The sequence below is a fragment of the Anolis sagrei genome, chromosome 5 (assembly GCF_037176765.1).
Source record: "Anolis sagrei isolate rAnoSag1 chromosome 5, rAnoSag1.mat, whole genome shotgun sequence".
NCBI lineage: Eukaryota > Metazoa > Chordata > Lepidosauria > Squamata > Dactyloidae > Anolis > Anolis sagrei.
In genome coordinates this window covers 184,112,921-184,134,848 of record NC_090025.1, presented here as the reverse complement: position 1 = coordinate 184,134,848, position 21,928 = coordinate 184,112,921, and the positions used below count along the sequence as shown (strand labels likewise).

The window sequence follows — 21,928 nt, the reverse complement described above, 5'->3', positions numbered from 1 at the left end:
CAGTTCTGACCATCATATTTGAACATATTTATTAGGGGAAATACTGCACAAGAGGCAAAAAAATGTAGAGTCTGTTACATTTGATCAACTTAGAAATAAAAAAAATAATCAAATGAGTGTATTTACTCAATGAAATTTGTCTACAAGTGACATTAAACTAAGGAACATTCAGCAATGTCAGACAGGAATTAAATTGTGAATGTCTTCTACATTCCTTACACGATTTCTTAGTTCAAGACTGAGGAATCATACAGGAGGAGGATAGGTGGATATCTATTACTATGACAATCCAGGAACCAAATGGTGCTGGGGTGTAGCCATGCCAAGGAAGAGACGCTTACCTTTAGCTTCTCTCCCTTTTCTGAGCATTCTTCTGAGTCAGAGCAGCTATAGTTCTCACTGAAGGATGCCAGTGGGTTCACCCTTGGCTTATGAATAGCTTGGAAAGTTAATTGTGTGTTAAGCAGGTTGCTCACTGCTCTCAAGGAGGTGCAGACATTGGGTGGTAAGGAAGGATCTGCCAGAAGATCTGTAATGAGTCCATGTGCCTCTCCCATGACAGCAATATCAACTGTAATACTGGTGCCTGATGACTGGAATGAGAGATATAGAAAAATATTAGTCCAAAGGTAGGTAGTAACCACAGTAAGAGATCTGTGTACTTTGATGAATATACAGTTTGACACCTGTATCTGTGAGACCATTGCCTATGGTTTCACTTACCTGCATCTGACAAAAATATCTTCTGTAGGTATTGCCTAGGTCCTCCAGCATTGCTCTACTGCAGGCCTGCACAACCTGTGGCCCTCCAGATGTTTGGGCCTCCAACTCCCTGAAGCTCTAACCAGCTTGTCCAATGGTTGAGAATTCTGGGAGCTGAAGTCCAAAACACCTGGTGGACCAAAGATTGTACTGGCCTGTTCTACAGTATGTTTCTGATGGAAGTTGAACATAGAATAATTCTGAAGGATCTAATGATGGCTAGGGAGGTGTCCTCTTTAGGCATGTCCTAGGTTTGTTTATTTATTTATTTATTTATTTATTTATATACCACATTTATATACCAAGGGATAGAATGATTACTTTTTGCCAATCACACATAAAAGCAGCACATTTCATGTGATTTTATTAAAAAGCACAATATGAAACCCATGCCCAAATGCTCTGTTTCTGCCACCTTTTGCATGTGGTTTCCAATGAGTTGACAACAGGGACAAATGTCATGTGATGGGATCTGTTGAAATTTGTTTGCAAACAATCTCAGAAATGGACTATTGCTTAATGTGATTTGGTCCAAAGACGTGGTGGGGTTTGGGATGTGTGCGGACCCTGGATGATGGGAATTGCACTACCTAAACCTATATCTGGAGACCAAATTACCTAACACGAGCATCACTGGGTACCAAAGCTACTTTCATATAAATTTATTTCAAGAAAGGATGTGGAGGAATATTACAAATTCCAAGATACCAGGTGAGATTTGCTATCTGTCCATAGTGAAATGGCACCTAAACAGATTCTAGGGGATTCTCCCACCTCTGTCAGAGAACCTCACTCCCATAACAAGGCCTAAGACAGAATTAATTTCCATTTTATTTTTTGTTTTAAAGAAAATGGTTGTCTTCTGTCACTGAACAAAATAAATGCCTTTTTTTCTTTTGCAAAGCTAAGCACACACAAGTCCAAAAGACAGGCTGAACTAAAAGGCACGAAAAGCCATCCAAAACATTTATTCCAAGTCAAGTCTTGCAAACCAAGCAAAAAAAAAAAATCCTACCATTCTGGAGTGGTTTGCATAAAGGATAATTTTTTTCTAGTTGTCTAGTTTTCTAGTTGTCTCAGAAGAAACAAGCCAACTATACACCCATAGCTAAAATTTCTTTTTAGAAAAAGCATTAAAGGAAAGGTGTGGTTCTCCTTCTCATGAAATGGACTGACATTTTATTTAGACACTGATTAAAAATGTCATTTCATCCAGTGGGTTCATGTCATCTTTCTCATTTTTCCATTAAAGCACTGAGCAATGCACAGAGGCTGTTTCTACAGTCCCCGTAAATGAAACGGTACATTGAAACACTGATGAATAGTTATATACTATCCAATAATGTGCACCTTCATGTCTGGCATCCCCTTGATTGAAAGGAGATTCCATCTGAACATTAGGAAGAACTTCCTGACTGTGAGAGCTGTTCAGCAGTGGAACTCTCTGCCCCGGAGTGTGGTGGAGGCTTCTTCTTTGGAAGCTTTTAAACAGAGGCTGGATGGCCACCTGTAGGGGATGCTTTGAATGCAATTTTCCTGCTTCTCAGCAGGGGGTTGGACTGGATGGCCCATGAGGTCTCTTCCAACTCTATAATTCTATGATTCTATGATTCTAACTAAACTATACCAGTTGAATCAATTGTTGATGGGTGAGTCTACACACAGATATATCCAACCGATTCAATGTTTCAGTTCTAATAGGCCCATGCAAAAGACCACATACACAACAGAATATATCTGCACAAGAGGACAAAAATGTATAAGCATACACTTGAAAAACTTCCACTGATCTGCATGACAGCAACAGCATTCTAATGATTGACTTAAGGATTTATCATTCCATTTCAATGTAATAGGAGTCTGTCTGTGGAAAATGTAACATGCTGTTAGGTGGCTATGTACGTACTGTCCATTCTACTGAGTGTCACAACAGCCGCACGGCTAAAATAATAAGAAAGAGATGAAAAGATGAACTATAGAATATTGACATGCAAGGTGCAAACTGAAGAACAGGCAGGCAGCTGTGCCTGGCTTGTCTTTGGTCCTTACAGAATAACAGGCCAACAATAAGTCATGATTTGATATAGTTTCCAAGTCACATCATGAACTCCCTGGCCAAGAGTCTTAAACAAAATTAAAAGTAAACACAGCTCCCTTCTCCTTTCTCTCTTTCCTCTCCTCTGCCCTTTTAATTTCCAAAAAGCCTTGAGCAGCATATGCCACGATTTCTCTGGAAATATCAGTTCATTTTAGACCCTACAGTTAAATCTCAATAGGGTTTTGAAACCAAAGGGTTTAGCTAATGTGTTTAACACACAGTTGTTTGACGCCATTTCCCAAAAGGAATAACAAGAGTTCTGCTGCAAAAATAAAGGTTGTTAGCTTCTTCTTTAAAGTTCCCCTAAAGATGACCTCCAGTTTTGCTCCTCTCACCAAGAGTTTGTATTTGATTGTGGTGATGTATTCAAAATGCTCTAGCCATGTCATGTGAAAACTATCCATTTATTATTTAGTTTTATATTAGACACTAGGCTTGGGTAACCATGGAAAAATTTGGTTCTAAACTCGTTTTGTTTTTAGGGGGCCCTTGCGGGTTTTTTTTTTTTTAGTAATTCCAAAATTTTCCTTTTAAATTTTTTGAAATATATGAAATTTCGTATAATTATGAATCGATTCGTTAATGGCGGACGCAATTGCGCAATATGCTAAAAAAACCTCCAAATGGGACAGGGGGAACTTCTGAAGCTTCCCTCTCCCTCTGTTGTGGACTGTTGGTGTGATAAAACAAACAACAACTATAAAACTTGCACCAGACATGCGAAAATAATTACGAAATAATTACGAAATAATTACGAAATAATTACGAAATAATTACGAAATAAATTGAAAAAATTGTTTCGAATCTAATTTACTCCTCACACTATTCCTGCATGGCTCAATATTGGATCGTAAGCTAATTTAAATATGAATTAATAACGAATTATGAAATTAACGAACGAAACCACCCAAGCCTATTAGACACTGTAATTCTCACTTCCTAGAAACCTGAGTTAAAACTGGTACATTTATCCTCCCAGAAATTTGAGAGAACAGAGATATTGAAAAGTCAAACACATTGAAGACATCTCTTTCCATCTCCAAATATGGTGAATGCCCCCTAAACCTAGCAAAGATTTTCTAAAGTGAAATTTTGAACTCACATACTTATAGCTATTGCTGTGAACCTGTGTATATGCAGAAGCATCAAGTGTTTCAACTATGCCTCAGCCCATCTCTTAGCCCATTTTTTTTAACTTGCCAGGCTTTAGTTTCTCCATTCACAAATAACACCTGCCTGCCTTAATGCAGAAGCTCAAGGAAAGCCCAGGCCATGTTGCTACCAATTGTATGTACAGAAGCTCACCAGATTGATAGCTGTGTTACTTCAGCACTGGTAATGGGCAGTAAATCTGAGAGTGGCAGGCTAGGTTAAAATGAATGTCACCTCAAACTGATATTATGTTCCTTTAATCTCACAACAGTTGCTGCCAAAGTAAATATTCCAACTAATGGAAGGGATGATTCTGGAGGTAGTATTTGGACTGACATATTGTCCAGTGGGTTAAAACACTGAGCTGTTAAACTTGTTGGCCGAAAGGTCACAGGTTTGAATCCGGGGAGCGGCATGAGATTCCGTTGTCAGCCCCAGCTTCTGCCAACCTAGCAGTTTGAAAACATGCAAATGTGAGTAGATCAATAAGTACTTCTCCAGCGAGAAGGAAACGGTGCTCCATGCAGTCATGCCAGTCACATGACCTTGGAGGTGTCTACGGACAACACCAGCTCTTTGGCTTAGAAATGGAGAAGAGCGCCAACCCCGAGGGGAAAATGTCAGGGGAAAACCATTACCTTTTATTGTAATTTGGATGGGATTTGTTTATTAAACCTCAAAGTGAATTGCTTTATTGTGGCCAGATTCTCCAATGAAGGCTGAATTTACAAAAAAGAAATAATGTAATTTAAGAACACTTTAACTGTCATGATTCAATGCCACATAATCCTGGGAATTGTAGTTTTGCAAGATGGTGCTTAAGCAGACTACAGATCCTGGGATTCTTCAGCATTGAGCCATGGCAGTTCAAGTTGTGTTGAACTGCATTGATTCTATAGTGCAGATGCATCCTTAGTCTCAACTCTTTTGTTTTGGTTATTTTTGAATGAAATTAATATTAGGTTCTTGTGGGTTTTTCAGGCTATATAGTCATGTTCTAGAGGCATTTTCTCCTGACGTTTCGCTTGCATCTATGGCAAGCATCCTCAGAGGTAGTGAGGTCCTCACTACCTCTGAGGATGCTTGCCATAGATGCAGGCGAAATGTCAAGAGAAAATGCCTCTAGAACATGGCCATATAGCCCGAAAAAACCCACAAGAACCTATTGATTCCAGCCATGAAAGCCTTCGACAATACATTGAAATTAATATTTCTCTTTATCTTTCAATTTATCAATCAGTCATCTATTATTCAAAATATTGCGCTTGCAATTTGTCCTATTTGGAAATGAAAGAGTTTAGAAATTTCATTTGGTGAGAGAAATGTTGTTATGAGAAACATAATTCCTCAGTGCCTGATTTTTAGCATAAGATCCAGTCAGAGAAAAAAGGCAAAAGAGCAACATTTTAAATAAATAAAGTCACAAATAGTCTATCCCTCTCCTCCTCCTCTGAAAATATTGTTTCCCCTGTATTTCAATGAGGCAGATGGGAGGAATTAGAAGAATCATAATGGGCCTCAATTTTGTTTCAAATTATACATTGGGTTTAGCGTGATTTCCTGTTTGAAAATCTGCCCTTTGTTTTCTTTATAGATCTCTTCATTCTTATAATCCAGATGGTTACAAATTGGGGACATGAAACAGACTGCCAAAAAGGGACACTAAAAGTAAACAATGGCAAGTATCTGTATTCGAAACTTCAATTGCAATGCACAACAGATGGGAGCCCAGAGCAGGAGGAACAAGGAAGTGCCAGCAGGATTCTCTTTCATGATTGATTATTTGCAACAGGATGATTACCTGGCATCAATAGATTTGAGGGACGCATACCTCCATGTTCCTATGGCACATGTATGCAGAAATTCTTGTGCTTCTAACACTGAAGTAAGACTTATTAATTCAAAATTCCATCTTTCAAAAGCCCTGAGCACTTTCTCAAAAGTGTTCGTCCCAGTGGTATACATATAAAACCGTGACACAAATATGAAACCTAAAAAAAAAATTACTAGTGTAAACTAGATCAGAAGGGATGTGGGAAATGTCAACAGAGGATGAGAGGGAAGGGAATATAGAAATGATGCCTTTTCTCTCTGGAACAGCACCAGATAATTCTATAGGCCTCAGAAGAGGAGTTCCCACTTTATAAGCTCCTATCCAATCACCATGGGATCATCCATTGCTCTTGCTCATTTTGAAGGCCAGATTAAAGTAGTTGGGACCTGGATAAATTCCAAAAAATTGGGCCCAGTTTGTACAGGTGTGTGAGTTCCACTATTGGGAGGGACAACTTTGTAGTGTCACAGATCAGGATTCACATTACTGCTAGCTCAAGAGGAAACCCATACACATCTCTGAGAAAAGGTGTAATTCTAAGCATAACCTTTACTGTGGTCCAGCTGGGATTGACAATGTCATTGACCCCACCCACCAGGTCTGCAAATATATAATGAAGATGGTGCTAGTTAATATTTTCTCCAAACAGGGGAACCCAGCACATAGTTAGACAACTAGTAATCTACGATACAGCAGGGCTTGCTGAGAGATCATGGGTCTTGAAGACTTGTCCATAATTTCATCAGAATAAATTATATTTTAAATGCTCTTTACTGGTGCTAGCATTCTTGAGTCCTTGTTTTTTCATTGCTTATTTTTCATTGCTACCCAGTTCCTCTTACTGAACACATGATGCAACAATTTCTTTATTTTTTGCACAAGGAGACACAAGCAGCAACACAACATCTGGAGGGCAGGGGCTTCCATGTCAATGCAAAAATATATCTCCTTTGGTTTTCCATCTGATTTTATTAAACCAAAATAGGTTAAATATCTTGGGTAGCTTGTTTAAAGTTTTAGCTAAAACCTGAAGATGCCAGTGGTTGCCATTGCTTGGTGGCAGAACTGAACCATGGGGCTTGCACAAGGTGTATTGTACCTTGTTTTTATCCATCTCATAACAATTTGATGAGGCAGTTGAGAACCTTGCTTCAAATACTTGGACTATTCTCCAGTGGAAAAAGAACAGAATATTCAATTACTAGACCTGTCTGGATGTTCAAAAACACACAACAACTGCACCCTGGGCCAGCCTTGTACTAAGGAAGGGTGGGCAACAGCAGGAAAATATGAGGAGAGAGTGTTGCTTGACACAAAGCTCACCCTGCATCCCTTTATTTGAACTAGATTGGAGGCCTGTGGTGTCATGGAGGCCACTGTCGCATTGCTAGTGTTGATGAAAGATTCAGCTCTTAATCCCATTCGCTTTCTGCATATGGAGGACTGCCATTTTTTCCCTTGCCTCCGGCAATAAAATATTTTGGGCCGGCTTTGCTGCCTCCACTCACTGATAAGGATTTCTCCTGCTTTCAGCATTTGACAGCTTGCTTGGATTTTGCCCCAGGCCTCAGTTGACTTTATGACTCCTCTCGTCTCCCCCATTAAGTGGCGCCATTTACAGACTGCAATATTAATAAAGATAATAAAGAAACATGATGATAATCTCTTTTCCTTATTTACTGGAAAAAAGAGATATTCTCAAGAGCCTCGATCTCTCTCGCTCCCACAAATGTCTTCGGACAACTAAGCCGTCCAAGCATTGTTAAAACATTGCAAGCAAGGATGTCCAAAAATAAATGCAAGTTTTAAAGTAAAACAACCCTTGATTGGGCATGAAGATTTATTTAGGGCAGAGGGGAGAAGAAGGCAAAAAAGTGTAGTTCTGGGAAGTTTTTTTCAATCAGCACTACATACAGTGTTTTGCTAAACCAAAAGCCGGAAAGAATGACGTAAAGTGGTAGAGATTTGTGGAAGATCTGAACCATCACTCTTTCACAATAAATGTTTTAAAAATGCCCAGCTTGACTAATGAAGCCACTAAGTGTTGTCTGCTGGTTTTGACACTAGGTTTATAGAGCTGTTAAGCCCTGAAAGTTATTGAAAATGGGAAAAGAGATTACTCTTCCTGTGATGTACCATAGGGTACCACCAGATGGTACTGCTACACATAATATTATAAAGTACTCTCAAGTAATCAACTACTCTTTCATTCTCAAGTTTTTGTTGTGTGTTCATTCTATTATTTTTTTTACTTTAATTCACTGCATGCATATTCTCTCTTGATGGAGATTAGTTAATCTCTGAAGGATGGGGATGAGTATTATTATTATTATTATTATTATATTCTGCTTTTTCACTCATAAAATATAATGTTTTCAAAGATGTTTTCAAATCATATCACTGCCCTAATTAACTTATCAAATTATATAAGGACTTTATTTCTCTCTAATCAATAACTCATCCTTATTTTTCATCTTATTTTCTTCCATTCAAGAGGGAAAAAGTCAAGCAGTTATGCAGTTGTTGCTACTAGTATTGTTGTTACTAGTATTCAGAGCCCTTCATCTGGAAATCTTTCAACGTACAAAGGAAGACCTTAACCTGCCTGGACTATTTGTATTCTTCCAGAAGTGTCCAACTGGCTTCTGGAGGAAACTGGATGTTGGACTTGGATGGTCCAAGCAAGGCAGCTCTTCTGTTCGTGAACTGCACACGGCCGGAAAGGATGCAGTAAAGAAAGCCACAGAGGCTTTTGAAGCCACAGAAAGCAATGGTAAAATAAACTCTGCTACTGAATGAATAACACTTTTGTACCTGTAATATTTACAACATGTGGGGAGAGTAACAATGCACTTCTGTGTGTCCATGTGCCTTAAGTGAACTTTCATTTCTATACAAAGGAAAGACAGGATGGAGGACAAGTGCAGAATGGTTGATAACAACCACAACTACAACTTTATTTCTATCCCTCCACCATCTCCCTGGCAGGACTTGGGGCGGCTCACAAAAGCATGACAAGACCTGAATCTCCAAAATTCACTATTTCATAGCGACGTACATATTAAGCATCCCTTATTCAAAATGCTTTGAACCAGAAGTGTTCTGGATTTTGGATGTCTTTCAGATTTTGGAAGATTTGTCTTTGCATATACAGGTAGTCCCTGAGTTACAAACATCTGACTTACAAATTTATTTATTTTGTATCAAAAGCATTGCATAAATTATTATAAAACTGATAAAAAATAGGAGCACAGGTGGCTAAATAATAAATATCTTTTGACCATAAATGGGCAACAACAATGGCATTGTCTGTAGTCTCCAACAATTCTTCCTCTGTACATGAGGCAGGGCATAGTAGACAAACACACAGATGCAGAGTTGTCCGTTCTGCTCCACAGTCACACAAGGTGTGGGATTCTTTGACTTACAAATGACTCACAGTTAAGAAAAAGAGGGAGGAAAAAAATCTACTCTTTCCAGGAAATTCACTCCTGAAAGCATTATCATGGGGAAAAGGTGTCTCCACTGAAGCTTTACCCTCAATCCTTGTTTCCACAACAAGCCAAATTTTTCAAAATCTAATTATCACAGCAACAGAAAGTAAGGTGAAATCTTCTGAACAAGGAGGGGCACAAACAGCAAGAACAAACCTATAGAACTTGTCTTGTTTGTAACTTGGGGGCTGTCTGTATGCATATAATGAGACATCTTGGAGATGGGACCCACATTTAAACTCAAAATTCATTTATATTTCATAGACATCTTATGCACATTGCATGAAGGTAATTTTGTATACAATTTATTTTTTTAAATGTACATGAATACAAAGTTTGTACACACTGAACCATCAGAAAACACAGGTGTTAACTATCTCAGCGACCCATGTGGACAATTTTGGATTTTGGTGCATTTTGGCATGCCAGACAGGGATGATCACATCGTAATTTCTTAAATGTTCCCATGGCTCTATGTGCACAAACATTGTTTCAGGCTCAAAACTACAAAAATATTGTCGACGCTGTATATAAGTTAGTAAATAGATTTTCTGTTTAGAGTTGGGTTCAGTTTCCAAGATTATGCATGTGTATGCCAAAACAGGTCTTCCAAAATGCAAAACACATAAAATAAATATTTAAGATCTTTTGCTGTGTTTTTAGCTATGAACAGGTTCAAGCATTTTGGAAAAGGGATACATAACCTGTAAATTTGAGTATCGCTTTTCCACTGATAAAGAAACTGATATGAATTTCCAAGACATGCACAATCTCATGTCCAGCCCTCTCTAATTTTGATCTGCTCACCATAGTCTTGGTTCTGGTTATTGAGATTGGCTTTGATTTATTTTAATGATGTTTGCATATTTTACTGTTTTAATTGTGTAATTAGATTGTCATGCTTACTGTGTTTTAAATGTGTTTTTATTTGTCTAACCTTGTTGTTATTGGGCTTGGTCCCACTTGTAAGCTACCCCGAGTCCCTTCGGGGAGACGGTGGTGGGATATAAAAATAAAGTTGTTGTTGTTGTTTTTGATGATGATGATGATGATGATTGTTGTTATCATCTTTAGTGTCTATTCTCACTGGAAAATGATCCACCTTGATGCAAATTTGGTGTTTATCAAGGATGTTGTATTCACTGCCCCCTCCTCATATTTATCAAATCAATTTAATGATGGTATTTCAATGCTCTGTTTCTAACCATCTGAGCTATAGAAGAAGGTTGATACCTGACCCTAATTTGCACAGATATTCACAAATCTCTCTGTTTATTGGCAGCAGAGGTTGGTAAAGGAGAAAGCTTTTAATAATAAATTGCTGTGCTAATCCAACACAGGGCATTCACTCAAGAAACAAACACACATGCCAAACTTAATTATTCCCTTCTGTCTCTCCCAACAGAGGAACTGTCAAAAGGCTATCAAACAACATTTGCTATTTTTGAGTTCCAAGAAGTAGTTTTTTCCCCCTTTTCTTTTACCTTCTGACAACAATCTGAATTTACAGGAAAAGGAAAATACTTTGGGACTGGGTGGTTTTAAAGGCACGATTTGAACCTGACAGACTGTGGGAACCTGTGACCTACAAGTGTAATTATCTGTCACCTCAGCTGTAACAAAAATCTTTACGTCAATATTTTACTTTTAGGGCTTTCTAACAAGCCACAAAGCTTTGCTTTCGGCTTAGCGCTGGGAAGGGGCACCAGGTGAGGGACAGGAAGGGGAAAGCAATATAGACTGAGGGCCTGGTAATTTGAGATAATACAGAATGAAAGGTAAATAATCAAGAATCTCCAAGGACTCTGCCCTCCAAAGGTCACAGGGAATGTCATGGTGATCTTAATATTTAACTGTGGTGAGGGAAATTACGGGAAGAGACGTAAAGAGGCACTGAATTCCAGATTTTGTGGTTGTTGCCAGCCAGAAGTTTAAAAGAACGTTTCTCTTTTGCCCCGCTTTTAAGTCATCGCCATTGCAGCTTGACCACACAACATCTGAGGACTTAGACAGGATGTCGGGTCTACTTTGGTAGACATATTTTTGCACATGGAACATTGTCTTTGGAGGCAGACAGGACTTCGTGCCTCCAACCCTGCTGGACTGGTAGTGGCCTTGGGTTGGTTTATTATTATTGCGCCCTCCCGCCTGCCTAGGTTTCCTGATTCATGTGAACTTGAGTAAATTTGCTGTAAATAAGCAAACTTTTATAGCCTGCCTCAAAAAGAGCCTGGTATGGAAAAACTGACCTGATAAAGAGCAGAGCATGGACTGTTCCTGTAAAAGCAATTAGTTACTAGTGAAACCTTTTAAGTAGTTAGTTACTGCCACATAGCCAGTTACCATAGCCAGTTACCGAAGCCAGCCAAGTAGGCTTAAACAGCAACTTTTTTATTTTTCTATCTCTAAAGTAAATGCTATCAAATATATTTTTTCCTGCCCAACTCATTGTCTATCTCACAACTGAGGACAAGGTAGCAGCTTCCAAACCCATTGTGATTTTAGTCATATTTACCCTTTGCTGTCACAGTGAATAGAAAGCATTTTATTCTGCAATAGTTTCCCAACTGGATGTTCCCCAGATGGGTAGTCTACACCTTCAATTATCATCCACCTGCATGGTAGTTGAGATCACCAAACTCTGGCTGAGGATCATGATGCAAGGGGACAGTGCAGAAGTCAAATTTTGACAAGGTGAATGACTAAAGAAGTATTTCTTCTACACTGAACACCATCTCCCCCACACATCAAGCCATTTATAAGCTCCCTGTGCAGTATTGGGAGCTTTTTAAAACTTATTTTTACCATAAGTTATTAACTCGTCCATGTCACCTGATCAATTAATCTATTCCAGAATTGGTTGAATTATTGGGAGAGGGGGTTAGAAGAACCTATAGAAATTTATATGGATGCCAGTTCAAAAGGCTTCATATCCTGGCCTTTGAATCTGTCAAAGCAAGTTATTAACTAGAAGTTGTCATGGGGACTGCCTTGACAATACTAGTCCCCGTTGGCACTTATTTCAGACCAGTACACAACAGCTGCAGAAGGAACGTTTGTACACTCCTCCTCCCTCTTTGGCACTGCAAAATAAAACTAGAATGAAAATATTGGCCCAACGCTAATTGCCACAGCAACCAAATCACAATGGTTGGTTCGAGAAGCACCAAAACTTGGCAAAGGCACTGAATGGCTAGAAGAAGGTTTTGGCGCATCTTAGAAAACACACCCTTCTTATTTTGTGACCTTGGTTTATTCTTTGGGCCATGAGTGACAATACTGACTGGCAGATCCTGTGAACCAAAAAAATGTCAGTGTGGTGGTCAGTATTTACAAGGAGGTGAATTCATGGGTTTGCATGTAATTCCACGGACAGGGAGATATGGAGTGAAGCAGTTTGCACATCCTCACAGCTCTCTGCTCCTCCATTACCAGCTCTCTGCACGCTAGTAAATATTTGCAAGCTAGCAACTCTGATAGGCTCACTTACAAGCCTGCTTTATTTTAATAATGGCCTTTCCTGTCATAATACGCAGGCCATTCTCTTGTGGCACATCCTCTGGGAATTACAGCTGTAGCTCCAATAATCCACAACCATCAGCCTCACAGCACTGAGCTTCCCCCCTCCGCCCCAACAAATGCTCTGCAGAGCCTGGGGCTGTGCTAACTCATGGACCAATTCTGCTGGTGGACGGCATCAAAGGAAGCACTGGAATTAGCTCAGTGAACTTGAAAGATGAGTTTTCCCTGTCCTAGTTTTTCCATCAAAGCTGTTTTCTCTTTCCCTTGAAACATCTCTGGAATCTGGCAAGCTACTCGGCCCCCGGAGTCCTGACCTGTGGATGAGGATGCTTACGGCATCACTGTTCCGCCATGAAATTAAATTTAGGCAACAGAGCACAAGGGCCATTGCGGGCTGAGGGCTACAGCAGGATGAGGAGCCAGCAACATCCCAGACACTGCAGCACTCTCGTTTGACTGAAAATAAAGGGGATATATTCCATGTATGGATTCCATTCACACATGTGCAGTCTCTCATGCTGCTGTTTGGTGAGTTAAATCCATATTTTATCAGCTAAAAAAATGAAACAGCAGCCACTCCATAAATACCCTATCTTCTGTCTGCCACAGACCATACATTTGGGTATAAGCTGACCTGAACATAAGCCAAAGCACCTAATTTTACCACAAAAACTGGGAAAACATACTCGAGTATAAGCTGAGCATGGGAAATGCAGCAGCTACTGGTAAATTTCAAAATAAAAATAGATACCAATAAAATTACAATAATTTAGGCATCAGTAGGTTAAATATTTATGAATATTTATATAAAACTAATTTAAGATAAGACTGTCCAACTCTGATTAAACCATTATTCTAACCTACTTCATGCTTACGTAAACATGCTTATGTATCCTTCCAATAATAATAGAGTAAAATAATAAATGTAATAAAAATAATAAAAATAGAGTAAAATAATAAATGTAATAAAAATAATAAAAATAGAGAAAATAATTGAAATGGAATAATAACAATAATAAATAGAGTAAAATAATAAATGTAATAGTAACAATAATAAAGTTAAATTATAAATGCAATAATAATAATAAATAGAGTAAAATAATAATAATAATAACAACAGAGTAAAATAATAAATAACCTTGACGCGAGTATAAGCTCAGGGAGGCTTTTTCAGCCTTAAAAAAGAGCTGAAAAACTAGTCTAGTATATCCAGTAATTATAGTCCTTCTCTTTATTGTGCAGCCATTGCTTGATGAGTTGTGATGTCACAAAATGTCATGAATAAAGCTTCCATAAGACACCTCTCTTTCCATGGCATACCATCTATCAATATCCACAACAGGGATAGGGAATGTCTGTCCCTTCCAGATTTTGAACTGCAAATCCCATCAGCACTATCTATCAAAATGTTGGAAACTAGAGTACAGCATCCTGAAAGAGACCAGTTTCCTTGATATGACTTAAAGCAAGGGTCCTCAAACTAAGGCCTGGGGCTGGATATGGCCCTCCAGGTCATTTACCCAGCCCTCGCTCAGGGTCAACCTAAGTCTGAAACGACTTGAAAGCACACAACATCAACAACAATCCTATCTCATCAGCCAAAAGCAGGCCCACACTTCCCATTGAAATACTAATAAGATTATATTTGTTTAAATTGTTCTTCATTTTAATTATTGAATTGTTTTTAAGTGTTTTTTGCACTACAAATAAGATATGTGCAGTGTGCATAGGAATTCATTCATGTTCTTTCAAATTATAATCCGACCCTCCAACAGTTTGAGGGACTGTGACCTAGCCCTCTGATTTAAAAAGTTTGAGGATCTCCGACTTAAAGAGTTCAGAGGGAAGAAAATGCCTCTGCCTGGGAGATACTATCAGTCAGAGCAGATAACTGGAAAAAATAGAGAATATGACCTTGAAGGATTATTATGATGTTTGGTCCTGCTGTATTTCTGGAAGCTTTTCCTTGAAACACTCGTAGACATCTGAAAGCTAGAATGTAAGTTAAACACAAGAAAATAACTCCCCTCAATCTATAAATAAATTTTAAAGATGACCAATGGGTCTAACATTGTCTAAAAACTGAGCAGTCATTATTACACTAAAGTTGATGAGTAGAGAGATGATTTATCCTGGTACTGAAAATATAATGTTAAGATCAGGCAGATCTCATAGGGGAGTCTAGTTTATAGATTGAGGAAGCACAAATAAAATACATTTCCCCCAAAGTGTAGGACAGCCCACTATGTTCCTACACAAGCTATTTATTTATGCATAGACAAACTAAGTCCCTTAGTGCAAGGAGGAAAGGAGGATTTTAGAAATGCCTTTATAGTTCTGTGTTTGGCTAAAGTATTTTGGCTTCTGCCACATAGCAAGTGTTCAGAAGCCAATACCCTCAGGCTGAGCAGAACAGTTGTTCCAACAGCCTCATTAATAACTGTAAAAATGTGCAAAAAAAAATATGTTGCATATTCTGAAAGCCATAGTTAAACTAGTGAAAAACACATCTTAAAACATATAGTAATTACTAATAACATAATAAAATCCTTTCATTGCATTTTATATTAATTAGGTTGAGTCTTCATCTCTGAAGTGCAAATACAACGAGATCATAGTTTAATCCTTCTTTTCCAGCATTTACTTACTGCTTAGTTCACCTATCATTTGGGCTATGTATTCCTAATATTCTTTGCTGAACTGACATTTTCAGTTTTTATTTCTGAAACTCATCTGCTATTAAATAGCAAAAGCTCCTGGTCAGTAAAGCAGAGTCGAGTTACATGCAACAGCTTCCTAGTCTGCAAAGTGCAACTTAAGCTTGGTGCATAGTGTCATGGTACATTTCATCAGCATCCCTAGATATAACTGAACTTTAGATATAACTTGTGTTTCAGTAACATTGAATAGAACAACCAGGAAGAAGTTAGGAAAAGTATAGCCTCCTCCTTGCTGTCATTCTGGCAGCAGACTAAAACTTATTTTATTCAGACAGACTTTTAAAGATGGTGTTTAAGATCTCCTCAGAGGATACTGTGGTTTTATATGATATTTGTCATATGTTCTGCAGTTGATGGTTGGTGATGGAAGGGTTAATGTGAGTATTAGTTCTAGAGGGTTTGGTAAGCTGTAAGTGGGAGTTCATAGGTGAAAGCAATTAGGGGTGGAGGTGTGCAGGAGATGGGTTGCAGCTGTTTGTTACTGGTTTTAAGGAGCTAACCTTGGGACTGATCTTTGGGAGAGAAGTATCTGTTGTATTTTTGTGGTGGATGCTGCTGGTTTTTCCCCCAGGTCTGTTGGATTTTCGGTATCCTGACCTGTCTCCTGTAATCTTGGAACCATGGGACCTTGAACCTTTGGACTGGCGTTTGACTATGGCATAGACTCTTGATCCCTGGACTCTGTTTATTGAACTCTCTGCATTTGACCACTGGACTGGACCCTTTTGACTATGGAGTTGTTTTTGCTATCAGTTTTTGTTTATTCTGTGGCTGGGTGCTATTTTTATGTTTTATGTTTTGGTGTATTAAAACAGCCAGCAAGTAAGTGCTGTTTTAATTAAACTGTTTAATAAAACTGGGAGTTTGATTCATCTCTACCTAAATAAGGCAGAGCCCTGGCAACGTGACAGTATTATGGTTTTGACCTGAATTGTTTTTAATATTAATGATGTTTAATACTGTTTTAATAGTTCTATATTTGTATATTTTTAGTTATATTGTAATGCTTTGAGTCTCCATAAGGAGAGAAGAAGTGAGATATAAATAAACATAATAAACATAATAAACATACATAATAATAATAATAATAATAATAATAATACATATGTAAACTGCAAAAGGCCACATTACTTGGATCTGTGTGCATTATTCAAAAATATATCACACAGTCTTAAACAATTGGGAAGTGTTCAACTTGTGATTTTGTGATACGAAATCCAACATATATATCTTGTTTGCTGTGTCATACTGTGCTTTTGTATTAGTAAAATAATAATAATAATAATAATAATAATAATAATAATTGATGTCGCCATACCAAGTGACAGTCGTATTGAGGGAAAACAACAGGAAAAACTCAGCCGCCATCAAGACCTAAAAATCGAACTGCAAAGGCTCTGGCATAAACCAGTACAGGTGGTCCCAGTGGTCATTGGCGCACTGGGTGCCGTGCCAAAAGATCTCAGCCAGCATTTGGAAACAAGAAACATCGACAAAATCACGATCTGTCAACTGCAAAAGGCCACCTTACTTGGATCTGCACGCATCATTCAAAAATACATCACACAGTCCTAGATGCTTGGGAAGTGTTCGACTTGTGATTTTGTGATACGAAATCCAGCATATAGATCTCGTTTGCTGTGACATACTGTGCTTTTGTGTCAATAAATAATCATAATAATCATAATAATAATAATCATCATAATAATGTTTCCAACCCAAATAATATATTACACTGGTCAATACACATTTTGGTGCCTCAAATGTTAGTCCTCTTTCTGGGTATATTTGACCTGCTGCTTCCAAAAACGATACCATCTGCCTGTGACAAAGAACTGGTGGGATCACATACCTGAAAAAGCCAGTAAAGGTGGTATCATTGGTGATCAGCACACTGGGTACAATGCTTAAAGACCTTGGCCTGCACTTAAACACAATCGGCACTGACAAAATTACCATCTGTCAGCTGCAGAAGGTCACCTTATTGGGATCTGCACGCATTATTCGCTGATACATCACACAGTCCTAGAAACTTGGGAAGTGTCCGATGTGTGATCCAATACAACAGCCAGCATAGTGATCTAGTTTGCTGTGTATTAATCTTGTTGTGTTTCCAACCCTAAGAACATATTACACTGGTCAACACACATTTTGGTGTCTCAAATATGTATTAGTTCTCTTTCTGGGTATATTTGACCTGCTGATTCTAAAAAACGATACCAGTTTTGCCCTATCACCTCTATTTTTTGAGATACTGAACTTATGCCATACACCACTCTTCAAATGCTTGCCCATAGAAAGTCATGATAACCATATCTAAGAAACTAGAGCTGATGTGGTTTATCCAATACTATTTTCTGAACCAGTATTCCAAATAATCCCAGGAACAGGCCTAAAAACCAACATACCAATACAACTTTTTGTGTATTGGGCTGTGTTATTATCCACTTAGATTTGTCTAGTATGAAAGAACTGGAGTGGCCAAGATCTTGTTGGCTACTCCTGTTGGCTACTGAATAATGTGATTCTCTATGAAGAACTAAACTATATATCACAATAAGCCCATATCCACAGTTGAACAGCTAGAGCCCCCTTCTTGACAGTAAACTAAAACCGAGTTTCTGATTATGTAGCCAATGAGAAACCATAATCATTCAAAGAAGATGACTCTCTGGAGGTCTCTGTGGACAACATAATCGTTCTATATTTGGATACAGTGGCATAACCCAATACTTCTCTGCTACCCATGCTCTCTACCAGTGATATATCGGCCACAAATTGTCGCAACTGAGTGGTGGAGGAGAGTGAATGATCACTGCAGAGTTGGGAGAGAATGCTAAGCCTTGTAATGGCAAAAAAAAAAAAAAGACACTGGTGGCAAAAATGGACTTAAACCTGGATATGTCACTAACATAAATGTTAAACCTATCGCATTTAAAAATCTGGGGTAATCGAAACATGCCCACAGGTACAACTGGAAAATCCTAGTCAAGCACTAAGATTAAACAAGCTAAGTAAGTCTGCAATTGTGAGGATGCACTTCTTCCCTTTGTGTTTAATATAATGCAGAGTGATCTGTTAATTCCTGTATGTTATCTATTTAACAGAACGGGTCCATGGATCATAATAAAGGTTGTTAGTATTTTATGCAGTTTTAAACTGTTGTAAATTTTATCCATTTGTGTGTTCAATCAACTTGTTGTTCTTATTCTCATTACCTGTATACCTTGAGACTGAAACACACTGGCACTTTTTGTAGTCTTTTACCTATGTTTTTAGCCAACCTGTTTTTAAAGCAGTTTTTACTGTTGTAAATTTTATCCATTTGTGTGTTCAATCAACTTGATGTTCTTAATCCCATTATCTGCATACTTGGTATAACTACAGTGCAATAAGGGTCTTTGAACCATAATAAAATGTTGTTATTGCATTTAATGGAATTTATTTTTGAGCATATATGTATAGGATTATGCTGTAGGACCCCTTCCACACAGCTGTATAAAATCCACATTGAACTTGCTTATATGGCAGTGTGGAAATTGTCTATTATCTGCCTTGATATTATGGGTTATATGGCTGTGCGGAAGGGTCCTAAGGGAATCAGAGGCAATCCAAATATGTCTGAACTACAGCTCCAACCATCATGCCCATGCTGTTATATTGGCTAGCGCTGATGTAGGGCCCTTCCACACAGCCATATAACCCAGAATATCAAGGCAGAAAATGCCGCAATGCCATATATTCCAGTTCAAAGCAGATAACATGGGATTTTATTCAGCTTTGTGGAAGGGGCCATAGAATATATAGAGCAGGGGGACTCAAACCGTGTTCCGCAGAGACCTCGAGGTTCTACAGGTGACAGTGAGAGGCTCCATGACACTATCCTGCTTTTTCTAGCAACTACCAAAATAAAATACAATAAAACTTTTAAAGAGATGCCTTATTTTCCACAGAGGAAGGAAAATAGGACTGAATATGCAGATGCTTTGGGTGGAAAGCAATCCATGCTTTTGAAACATGTAATGAGCATGCACAGCTGCACGTGGCACCCAAATCATGCCCCCCCCCCCAAGGTACTACTATACTATTATTCCATCAAAGAAATCGCCCTCATCCTGTCATACGTTTGACAATAAGAGACAATTTCAGGACTAAAACTGTCAACATATCATTGCTGTTCTTGGTGCTTTACACCGACAGTGAGACATGTTCAACAAAATCACCATCTTATAAAACAAATCCAGACAATTAATGTATCAAGAAAAAGGAGAAGCAAAATGAACGACGTAGTTTTAACTGGCAACCTTTAGCATGCATGAAAAAAGTTCTGGAAAATTTATTTTCCTGCTTCTGGAAGTCTCTAAGATTATTATTTTTGTGCTGAAGTAGCCCCTCTTTCCATTAGAAGCAAAAACAAAGAGAAACCCAAAGTGGAACATTAGTGGTTTTTACCTTTAAGAAAACATTTTGTAGTCTGTAATACATCACAATGGGTTACAGGGCTGAAATCCCACTCACAATTTTTTTTGAAATTTTCCATACTGATCTAGAGAGGATTAAATCCACAAAGAGCCAATATTTAACTATCACTTTAATGTATATGCACTTTAAGGAGAACAATGTGAAGAGTGCCCTGAATTGTACACCCCCCCCCCCCCCCCAAACTTGGTGAGACAATATTAAATGAAACAAAGGATTCATCAAGGTATTTCCACTGGAAATGTTGGTCAATGTTTTATATCAGATTTTGTTTGTGTTGTAGTCCAATAAATTTGGAGGCACCTCAAGGTTTCTCCCGACGCAGCAGCTCATAGGTTTTTCAAGAAAGAGATTGTACTAGAAAGAGGAAGAGTCAAAAGGACGGAGAAGAGTTGTGCTAGAAAGCTTATCAGGTCTAGCATCGTGCAAAATGATTTTGTAGCACCTTAGAGAATATCAGAGAATGAATTCAGTCGCATAAGCTTTCATAGACTGAGGTAATGTCTATATTTACAAGACTATCCCAACACTTAAATCCAACCACGTATTGTCTGGACTTTCTGCAGCAACTGAGCAGTGAACTCACTGTATTTTGGCCATGAAGATATGGCTTGAATCTACGTCATTTAAAAAACAACTTGTCATTTTTTCCAACTTCCCTCCAGCTTTATTGGAGACCCTGTAAAATCAGGATGGAGAACTTGAGGGTTTTGTGGACAACAAGTTAAACATGAGCCAACAATGTGATGCGGCAGCAAAAAAAAGCCAATGGAATTTTGGCCTGCATTGGTAGGAGCATAGTGTCTAGATCCAGAGAAGTCATGCTACCCCTCTATTCTGCCTTGGTCAGACCACACCTGGAATATTGTGTCCAATTCTAGTCACCACAATCGAAGAGAGATATTGACAAGCTGGTATGTGTCCAGAGGAGGGCGACTAAAATGATCAAGGGACTGGAGAACAAGCCCTATGAGGAGCAACTTAAAGAGCTGGGCATGTTTAGCCTACAGAAGAGAAAGCTGAGAGGAGACATGATAGCCATGTATAAATATGTGAGTGGAAGTCACAGGGAGGAGGGAGCAAGCTTGTTTTCTGCTGCCCTGGAGACTAACTAGGATGCAGAACAATGGCTTCAAACTATAAGAAAGAAGATTCCATCTGAACATTAGGAAGAACTTCCTGACTGTCAGGGCTGTTCAGCAGTGGAACTCTCTACCCCAGAGTGTGTTGGAGGCTCCATCATTGGAAGCTTTTAAACAGAGGCTGGATGGCTATCTGTCAGGAATGCTTTGAATGTAATTTTCCTGCTTCTTGGCAGGGGGTTGGACTGGATGGCCCATGAGGTCTCTTCCAACTCTATGATTCTATGATTCCGTCTATAACTGGATTCTCATGATCCCACAGTATTGGATCTACTGAATTAAGTCAAAACATCTGGAGAGCCAGAAGCTACTTACCTTATCTAAAAAGAGATTTTAAAATTGTATTTCTGAGACACAGGAGACTGATTAGTTTGTTGTTGTTGCACTTAAATTCTTTCCAATGGATGGAACTGGTCATGACATTTCACCTTTCACCGCAGCTGCAAACAGTTGTGTTTTTTGTTTTTCATAGAGCTGAAATTGGTCAGATACAGCCATTACCACTTGCAATGGGTAATCTATGTTTTTATTCTATAATTTTTGATAAAACTGTTTTTGGCATGACTTTTATAATAAGGCTTCAAAAGCCTTTCAACACAGCTTCATGGAGAAGTAGATGTATTGGTAGCTAACTCCAACCAAGATACAGACAACTTTGTCTCATTGTCCCTCTTCCAGCCCTATTCCTGTTCCCTATCTTAGGGAAGGGAAGAGCCATCATCAGT

The 21,928-nt window shown here is 38.5% G+C and overlaps 1 protein-coding gene across 2 annotated transcripts in view; it reads right to left on the bottom strand.

The window, feature by feature from the left end:
- Positions 1–21,928, bottom strand: part of PDE3A (phosphodiesterase 3A) — a 281,361-nt gene that overhangs the window by 39,352 nt on the left and 220,081 nt on the right. For both annotated transcript variants that reach the window (XM_067469301.1, XM_060776605.2), the window contains one exon: positions 342–593. In XM_067469301.1, coding sequence (XP_067325402.1) covers positions 342–593 — 252 coding nt within the window. The remainder of the gene's footprint in view (positions 1–341; positions 594–21,928) is intronic.